Source organism: Cyprinus carpio, chromosome B22, assembly GCF_018340385.1.
Source record: "Cyprinus carpio isolate SPL01 chromosome B22, ASM1834038v1, whole genome shotgun sequence".
NCBI lineage: Eukaryota > Metazoa > Chordata > Actinopteri > Cypriniformes > Cyprinidae > Cyprinus > Cyprinus carpio.
The window spans coordinates 9,658,165-9,668,439 of record NC_056618.1 but is presented as its reverse complement, the minus strand read 5'-3'; the positions used below and the strand labels follow the sequence as shown (position 1 = coordinate 9,668,439).

General features: G+C 33.7%; 2 protein-coding genes across 2 annotated transcripts; both read left to right on the top strand.

The window, feature by feature from the left end:
* Nucleotides 1-1,507, top strand: LOC122141695 (ribonuclease-like 3). Its single transcript, XM_042749684.1, has 2 exons — nt 1-335; nt 526-1,507. Exon 2 carries the CDS (start codon nt 529-531, stop codon nt 973-975), a length of 447 nt encoding a protein of 148 aa, XP_042605618.1. The 5' UTR covers nt 1-335; nt 526-528; the 3' UTR covers nt 976-1,507.
* A 2,831-nt stretch (nt 1,508-4,338) lies between these two features.
* On the top strand, nt 4,339-8,755 carry LOC122141473 (ribonuclease-like 3). Its single transcript, XM_042748968.1, has 2 exons — nt 4,339-4,780; nt 8,205-8,755. Exons 1-2 carry the CDS (start codon nt 4,339-4,341, stop codon nt 8,522-8,524), a joined length of 762 nt encoding a protein of 253 aa, XP_042604902.1. The 3' UTR covers nt 8,525-8,755.
* The last annotated feature ends 1,520 nt before the right edge of the window (nt 8,756-10,275 follow it).

Sequence of the window (10,275 nt, the reverse complement as noted above, 5' to 3'; positions counted from 1 at the left end):
AGAGAGAGAGAGATGCTCCCTTGCACATCTTACATGTTTTAACATCCATAAAGGGTATTGTTTGATCTCTGAGAACTTTGATTGGATGCTCGGGACATCCTGTATGTTGCTGTATGAATATAAATCTGACCCATCTTCCTTAATAAAGTTATGAGTGTTATGGCCGCACACTGGCTCTCTGTATCAGTTTGATTCTCCGCGGATCCTGCGCTGTGACTGCTCTAAACCACAGCTGATGACTGCTAGCATCAAGACTCTGAACAACTTACTGCAAAGCCTCCAGGCAAAAGAAGACTACTGTTAAAACAACGTATTCATTTACTCAGAACAACAAGGTAAGAACTTTAGAACTTTACTCAGCAAGTATAAAAAATGGGAAAAAAAATGTACTGATAAAAACACTTTAACAGAAATTTGCACAGCTGGGTTAAAGTAAAGTAACTAATATATATGGAAATAAAAACAAACTGCTTTAGTAAGTCAAACATGAGTAGAAGGTGTGTTGATGTTTGTGTTGTTCACCAGGTCATGGAGATCCACCCGTCTGCTGTGATTCTGCTGCTGCTCTTGGCTGCTTCTTTCACTGCTTATGGTCAACCAGATGATATAAAGCCTCGTTATAAAAAATTCCTCAATCAGCATTTGGGTCCTCATGTGAATGAGCATGCTTGTGACAGAGAAATCAGAAAGAGAGACATCACTGCCCCTGGAACTGCAAATGGCTGCAAAGAAGTCAACACTTTCATTCAAGCAAATAAGAATGATATTAAAGTAGTTTGTGGCAAAGGAGGAACTCCACAGGGCAATAATCTGTTTAAGAGCAACCAGCGTTTTCCTGTGGTCACGTGTAAATTACAAACTAGGCAGAGACACCCAAATTGCCAATACAGAGGGAAAAAGTCCACTCGTTACATTGTTTTGGGTTGTGATAGAGGATGGCCTGTACATTATGAAGAAGGCATAATTAATGCATAGATGACAGGCTAAATAGATCCTCACAAAGCTTGACAAAATTTTGCTAATCATTTGTTCACCACTCTTTTTCTGTCAAAAAGTGCAGTGGCTTAACTATGTTTTCAGATGTGCTGTAAATCTGCAAACCACTGCTTGATACAGTCTAAAGTCCACCAATGAGGCACAGCTGTGAACATGAACACAGTGGCAATAGATTTATTACATTGTTTGTTGTGTTTGTTGTGCTTTAAAAAGCTATATTACAATTGTTAATTATATTTGAGTAATAGATAAATGACCTCTGTCATTATGGCAGTCTGCAGGATGGAGAATACGATCTCTCATATCATGGTGCACCAGTCTGTTTTTACATTCATTAAGCATAATGTTAAAATGTATTTAACTTTAATGATATATTCTTCAGAATCTGAGGTCTTCACTTCTTCATGCAAGTCTCTGTGTGTAATTGTGCATTTGTGTGCAAATCATGTGCATGATTCAGCTAGTCTAACACAATTTTAAGCACTCTGTTAACAATTGTTGGGCATTAAAATAATAATAATAATAATAATAATAATAATAATAATAATAATAATAATAATAATTGGAAGTAGTGGATGTGCAAAAAATATATGAGGATAAGAAAGATGAAGATGTTCACCACCTGTCTCTAATCTTCAAATAAAACGTCTCTACTACCCTTAAACTCAACTGCTTGATTGTCTTGCATCTCAGCAACACAAAATTAGAGATAGTAAATATCCACAAACTAATATTTAAAAAGTGGAGTCACAATGACATCCAGATCAAACCATGACTCGGCGTTCTGCGTCAAACCCATTGAGACTCCCCAGATCAAGACCACAAGATCAAATTCTATAGACAACTCCGATGTGGATTCAATCAGATATTACAAATCAGATTTCTGGATATACATATAATCCAAGACTAAGTAGACGATTATGGCTACAAAATCAACATTCCTGGGATATATGAATTACTGATGCATTTAGGATATATATAGATATATAATATCTATATAGTAGATATATATCTATATATATATATATCAGTTATTTTATATATATCTATTATAGATATATTATAGAATTATATCCAATGCAGAAATAGATCCATCTGATTGTATTAGATTTTAGCACAGGAATTTTATATACTTATATATTATATAATAATATGAATATATATTATATATATACATTTCCTTTTTACATGTAGTGTAAGTGATGTAATTTAATAATAACAAAGTTACAGGTACGTCTTGCAAGCAGCAATGACGGGCCCAAGCACTACTGGATTGGCCATAGGCACAGTTTGGAGGCTCAAGGAATACAAAGCACTTGGGTTTGCATTTATTGTACGCATTTAAAGATCCAAAATAAAAGAAGGACTATTTTTCAAAACTGTTGTTTTAAATGCAACTATGAATGTGAAGTCATGTGAATCAGACCCAGGACCAAAAAAGTGTCCTGCTCAACTTGGCTCAACTGAACAGCGTATTTTTTATTTCACTTCCTTTTTTTGCGTTCACCAACCCATTTGAGTTTGCTTTTTATTCCTTTTGCGATTTGGGTTGCCTTTTATTGTCGTGTTGACTATTCTTCGTGTTGTTTTTGGATGGAGCGAGGAGAATGTTTCCGAAACCCTCCCTGCAATAATAATCATAATAAATAATAATAATAGTCTCCCGCTAATAATAATAATAATAAGCCCTTAATACTAATGTGTGGATGAAAAAGACACACGCACAGAGCCCCCCCCCTGTATATTTATTGGTATAAATATATAAGTATGAATTTACCATACCACTCCGTTTCACTAATCGTATTTAATATGAGTTGTATTAGGTTTATTACATAGAAGTCGTGCCCGTGCACGGTGAAACCACTATAGGATATCAGTCTGTTTAGGTGTCCCTGTTATTAGTGCTTTATATTGTTACATTCTAAATGACAAGCACCTATATGTGTATTCTCGCTGTGGCTCCCCTCTGGTGGACATCATCAGTATTAAGGGCTTCAAGAAAAGTGCTGTAAAGTTGTTTTATATCGGATACATGCCTTAGAGTAATACGTTCACTCTTTTTTTTTTTTTTCACATTAAAAATGATGTCTTTTGCCATTGAAAATGTCTGAATGTCAGTCTTCATGTATCTCATAAAGCATCTTAAAGCACCTGATTCAAGTTTTGAAAGCTAGACTGAGACACAGAAAATATTGCATGTTTCCATTTGGAGGGTCAGTGGTTGCGTTGCAAAAGATCACTGGACTGGCTATGATGTAAAAGTGACTGATTCTATTATTTTTATAAATGATGAGGTGAAAGCGAGTGCAGCAATTCAGAGCAGAAAGACACCAGACCTTTTCCCAGCTACTGGAAATGTAAAATGTTCAATTTTGTTTGCTGTTTCTTGATTCCAAACTAGTACCACAATATCTCAGACTTGATCAATCACATGTAAGACATTATGTTGGACCCACCACAATGGCATAGGATTGGGGTAAAGACACGAGACAATGGTTTTCTAATTGGGCCACGTATTTCAATATGCGGTTATACCTGTGTTGATAATTCTGCTAATCAAGTGGGTCATGTATATTACAATATTGGGAAGAAATGATTAAGACAAGCTTTGCAGTTCATTATAGACCACAGTATTAAAATATGAACTGAAGTATTTTTGTATTGTCATTATTTGAAAGCTACTATTCCTTTATAAAACAGCCTTTCCATTACAAGTGAAGCACTAAATTATAAATGATTTAATGTGGCCATTGTTAATATTTCTTTTTTTCTTGCCCTTCACTTTTGATAATTCTTATAAATGATTTAATGTGGCCATTAATATTCTGCAGTTATGTGCACAACAAAGACATACCTACAGACAAAACAAGAATAGAAACCTTGAGTAAACACTCACACACACACACACACACACACACACACACACAGAGAGAGAGAGAGAGATGCTCCCTTGCACATCTTACATGTTTTAACATCCATAAAGGGTATTGTTTGATCTCTGAGCACTTTGATTGGATGCCCGGGACATCCTGTATGTTGCTGTATGAATATAAATATGACCCCTCTTCCTTGATAAAGTTGAGAGTGTTATGGCCGCACACTGGCTCTCTGTAAAATCAACGTATTCATTTACTCAGAACAACAAGGTAAGAACTTTAGAATTTTACTCAGCAAGTATAAGATATACAAGAAATTTGAAAAAAAAAAAATAATAATAATAATAAATTGGGGAAAAAAATGTACTGATTAAAACACTTTAACAGAAATATGCACAGCTGGGTTATTAGTAGTCAAACATGAGTAGAAAGGTGTGCATAGTAGAATGTGTGTTGTTATAGTAGAATGTGTGTTGTTTTGATGTTTATTCTGCTGCTGCTCTTGGCTGCTTGTTTCACTGCTTATGGTCAACCAGATCATATAAAGCCCCGCTATCAAAAATTCCTCAATCAGCATTTGGGTCCTCATGTGAGTGAACGTGCTTGTGATAGTGAAATCAGAAAGAGACACATCACTGCCCCTGGAACTGCAAATGGCTGCAAAGAAGTCAACACTTTCATACAAGCAAATAAGAATGATATTAAAGTAGTTTGTGGCAAAGGAGGAACTCCACAGGGCAATAATCTGTTTAAGAGCAACCAGCGTTTTCCCCTGGTCACGTGTAAATTACAAAGTGGGCAGAGACACCCAAATTGTAAATATAGAGGGAAGAAGTCCACTCGTTACATTGTTTTAGGGTGTGATAGAGGATGGCCTGTACATTATGATGAAGGCATAATTAATGCATAGATGACAGGCTAAATAGATCCTCACAAAGCTTTACAATATTTTGCTAATCATTTGTTCACCACTTGCAATAGATTTATAACATTGTTTGTTGTGCTTTAAAAAGCTATATTACAATTTCTAATTATATTTGAGTAATAGATAAATGACCTCTGTCATTATGGCACTCTGTAGGATGGAGAATACGGTCTCTCATATCATGGTGTGCCAGTCTGTTTTTACATTCATTAAGCATAATGTTAAAAATGTATTTAACTTTAATGATATATTCTTCAGAATCTGTCTGAGGTCTTCACTTCGTCAAGTCTCTGGGTGTAATTGTGCATTTGTGTGCAAATCATGTACATGATTCAGCTAATCTAACACAATTTTAAGCACTCTGTTAACAATTGTTTGGCATTTAAAAAAAATAAAAATAATAATAATAATAATTGGGAGTAGTGGATGTGCAAAAATAGATGAGGATAAGAAAGATGAAGAAGTTTACCACCTGTCTCTAATCTTCAAATAAAACGTCTCTACTACCCTTAAACTCAACTGCTTGATTGTCTTGCATCTCAGCAACACCAGGTTAGAGATAGTGAATATCCACAAACTAATATTTAGAGAATAAAAGAGAAATAAAGATAAAACAGCTGGAGTTAGACTGAGATCCAGATCAAAACCATGACTCAAAGTTCTGATTACAAATCCAATGTGGCCTCAAGATTAAGACCACAAGATCAAGACTATTAGTCTATTATGGCTAACAAATCAGATTCCGGATATATATTTTATCCATTTGATATAATATTTTTTTTTTAATGTAGTTAATGATACTATTGTATTGTTGTGCCCCCTTAACTTTAATCAAATAAAAAAGTAAATGAATAATGGGGTCAAAATAGAATGTTATTAAAACATAAAAGTAAATTATTAAATAAATAAATAGTAATTATGGGGTCAAAATAGAATGTTATTCAAGCATTCAGAAATCATGCAAAAGAAAATGAAGTAGTTTTACTATGATAAAATCATGGTTAATTTTTGTAAGGGTTGTGAAGTCCACGTTTTTGTTGAAGAAATGATAAAGGCTGTGTCATCATATAGCAAAAAGGTGGCCAAAAATGAAAGATAAAGTGAATATTTGAATTAAATGTTTGGTCAGTAGCCTAAACAAGGATTTGATCCTCCTGTAAGTGTAGCAGCAGCAATTACATGGCATTTGGCTCCCTTTGCAGGCATTTGTTATAACATGTACATAAATTGTTTATTTTGTATTTGCCTACATTAATAAATTTTTTATTGTTATTATTAACCAATCATTATTGCCTCATTGTTTTTTATATAATGCATTTTAAGTCATTTTTAAAGGTTATTGATGGCTAAGGTCTGTTTTTATAGCAACAACAACAAAAATTACAGTATATTAATATACTTCTTTGTAAATTATTATTTGAAATATCAAAACCATGGTTAATTTGCAGTTAACATGGCTACAAGTTGAAATATCAAAAGTGTGTTTTGTTAAAAACATGGGTAATTTTCGTAAGGGAACTTGAGAAAAAAAAGAAAAGAAAAGAAAAGAAAAGAGAGAGAGAAAAAAAAAAAACTTGTTTTCAGGAATGTGCCTGAAAGTGATAAACGGGCCTCATTTTTATCTAAATGATTTATACTTTATTTTAATATATATTAAACATGTATAAGGTGTGCATTTTAAGCTGACACCTAAATGAACACATTACAATTGTTTTATGACTGCAAGTCTTTCTTCTCAAATGCTATTGAGCTTCAAATTTGCTTTTGAGTCCATGTGAAAAAGTAGCATAATTTACATATGACTTACAGTTTGTTTTAATAAATATCAAACATTCAATTTAATGGTGCATTATAGCTGTCACCTTACAGTTGTTTTTTTTCATTCTTCTCAAATGCTACTGACGTTAGAAAAGTGTATACCAATATCGCATCTAAATTTGAGACTCTCGAACGTCCAACGTCAAGCCAACTTAAGGGCTTTTTTTTTTTTTTTTTTTTTTTTTTTACCTTCTTTAGTTTTCTTTTCTCTGCGCCGGATTACGCAGTGGCGCCCCTAGAAAATTTTAATAGGGGTGGCCAGATGAGGCCACAGTAAATCTTGGGGTGGCACATCAAAAAATAAATAAATAAATAAAGGGTTTGCAATATTGACAAAAAAATTATATCTCTGTGATTTCTGGGATTTTATCGATAACGAAAATTAGACAATATTTTGCTGTGTGTGTTATTGTGCTGATATCTTATTTCTAAGTGTGCTGACAGCTGAGGCTTTTTTTTTTTTTTTAACCTTTACCGGGGCCATTTTTTTCTAAAAGTGTGCACCATCTTTTAAGTCAGACACTTGCATTTGGGCTGTTAACAAGCAAATGCGATCAGTATCAACAAAATTGATCTTTGCAATGCAGAGAAAACAGAAACTGCATCTGAAGTGCCATTTAGATGTTTTTACACACTGTTTAATGGAGCTCTGAGGGACATGGGATACTTTAACCTGGAGTTACAATTATATAAATAATGTTTTATATTTTAAACATAAAACATTGAAAACTGATGTTTGAAATTGTTTAAAAAATGAAAAGGTACCTTAAAATGTGAAATTAAACCAGCCAGTAGGTGGCAGCGAGTCACTGTTAATAAGTGAGTCATTGCGATTGAACCGAATCATTTAAATGGTTGATTTATTCAGGAACGAAACACTATCATGTTGCTCAGAGACGCAAAACAGTGGCTGTTTTTGGAATGATTTTTGTTTTTAGAAATAGAGATTAAAAGTGAATATGTTGTCTAAAACGTAAAACTCTTGATATTAACTTCTTGTTTATTGAACTGTTGTATGAAATCAATGTCACATTTGCAATTATGCAGACTTCTGGGAGAAAAACGTCACTCTTCGTGTGATAGTAACTATATTAAATGATATATATAATTATATAAATCTAAAATTAATAGATTTAAAATAGATTTTAAATAATAGTAGCCTGCAAATCATCCTAGGGGTGGCCAGAGTTTATACAGGGGTGGCCGTGGCCACCCCTGGGGATTACTGGTGTACTTTACTCGACCCAGGATGTACTTTTCTCTTCGCTGGATTGGATTCCGCAAACATGAGGTGCGATCGGTCGCGAGCGCGGATGGGAGAATGGCGGAAGGTTTTTTTTTTTTTTTTTTTTTTTTTTTCGTTTGTTTGGAGCAACTGGGATGGTGCCCCCTCTGGGAGTTGGCTACTCTGCGTATAGGGAGCGGCGGTAGGAACAAGGAAAACAAAGCACTGTGGGCATTTGCATTTAATAAGGCGATGAACTTCCCGTCAACTGGTTAAATAGTCAAGGTCATGTTTGCATTGTCCAGTGTTTAAAAGTCACGTTAGTTTTGCAATAAAAAGCTGCAGCGATACTGATTTATAACAGTGAAGTCTGATCTTACGTTTGGAGCAAGTTGTATCTGTATTTTTCTGAGATTTATTCACAACATTGCTGCTGATTACTATAAAGCCTCCAGGCAAAAGAAGACAACTGTGAGAATTCTTATCCACAAATGCACAATTTCACACAAATATTTCCGGTTTACGAGCAGCCAGCCTTTTCCTGTGGTCACATGTAAATTACAAAGTGGAGAAAGACACCCAAGATGTGTATATGGTAAAGGAAGTGGGTCCACTCGTAACATTGTTTTGGAATGTGATGAAGGCTGGCCAGTACATTATGCTGAAGGCAAAATTAATAGATAGACGACAGGCTAAATATGGGGCCTCTCAAAGCTTAACAATATTTTGCTAATCATTTGTTCACTTCTCCTTTCCACCGTTCTTTGTTTTTGAAGTGCAATAAAAAATCTAATCTGCAGTGGCTTTAACCAGTTTTTCACATAAATATGGCAACCACAAGTTGACAGTGTAACCAGTGAATCACAGCTGTGCCAACATTATATGTACTTTAAAACATGGCATTGTATGTTGTAATTAAAGAAGCTGTCTTACACTCTCTAATTATATTTGAGCTAATATTTATTTCCTTTTGAAGAGCCACATCCTTTTCATTTGTGTTAGCTAAAACTTTGGTCAAAAACAAAAAAAAAAAAGGTCTGCCACTTGGTTGGTTTATTTGATTTTAATTTTTACATTTAATTTTAAATTACAATATTGCATTAGTCCCTAAAAAAGTAACTTAGTGACTTATTATGAAAAGCAATACATTGCATTACTCTTTACTCATCTAAGCCAGGCTTGCTTGTTTGTTTTTATTTTAAAAGTTATTTTTTTATTTAGTTGTTTGTTGATTTAAATTGTTTTTTTTAAGTATGTTTTATTTTTTTGTTATTTGAGTTACTTGTAATGTGTTACCCACAACAATGAAATAATCACCACAAGGGTGAACAAAACCACCACAAGCAAAACTAAATGACCTGGAAAAACAAAAAACACAAAAGCAAAATACAGTGAACTAACCTGTCTCCGTAAATCGTAATAAAAAGTACCGATTCATTGTTAGCTTAGTCCACGGTTATGATAACACACACAGATATTTTTAAGAGACACTGATACCAGACATTATTATAGAATCATGCATTTCTTAATAATGTTTAAAAACATACAAATATTGATCAAGTTCATTTCCTTGTTTCAGAAAATAAAACTGCATTACTGGTTTTACTTGTACTGTTTGCTGAAGTAAAGGTAAGGAACAAGAAAGGAAAATGTCTAACAATATTCTGCCTAGAGTGCAAGGCACAATATTTAAAAACAGTTTACTAAAACACCTTTAGTTTTAAGGAAAAAAAAGAAAAAGAAACAAGCAAGTTTTTGTGAAGAGAGCATATATTAGCATTGACAATTATGTTACTTTCCTTAAATGTTTACCTAATATAAATAAACATCATTATACATCACCATTGAGGCAACTTACTTCTTTACAACGAGCACCAGACAAAAAAGACAAAAGTAGGAACAAGGGAAGAGTGTTGCCAAAAGAAAGAACAAGAAATCCGCAAGTCTAAAGCTGAAGGCTGGGCTGACCAAGTGGAGTATTTAAGTGAAAGCAATCATCTTCATCAAACAGTGATGATATTCCACAAGCAAAACATGTCAGCAAAATACATTCATTCCTTGAGTAAAAAATAAAATAAAAATCACACTTGACAATCAAAGCTGATCACTATAGAACTGAAAGAGATATGAGGAAAGACAAATGACAACATAAAATGTCACCTCATAAAATTTAAAAGATGTTCACAACTTTAGGTAAGATAAGTGACTCATTTTTGTGCATTTCAGAAATGAAGGTGAACATAAATCTACCAAACGTATTACGACTTACTTTAATTGAATAGCATTGTTTATCAAGTATACAGACATCTGTGTGAATTGTTCTTTAACATTCCTCCTGAGAAACATCATATTTATTATTTTTCAAGTTTAATGTCAGCGACAGCAAAGCGTTTCACCAACTTTAAAATAAATCAATGAATTTCTGAGCTTATTAA

Coding starts and splice junctions, on each gene's coding strand:
- LOC122141695 (XM_042749684.1), top strand. CDS start 529: ATGGAGATCCACCCGTCTGCTGTGATTCTGCTGCTGCTCTTGGCTGCT.
- LOC122141473 (XM_042748968.1), top strand. CDS start 4,339: ATGTGTGTTGTTTTGATGTTTATTCTGCTGCTGCTCTTGGCTGCTTGT. Junction 4,781..8,204: donor TGAAGGCATAATTAATGCAT/AGATGACAGGCT, acceptor GATTTATAACAG/TGAAGTCTGATCTTACGTTT.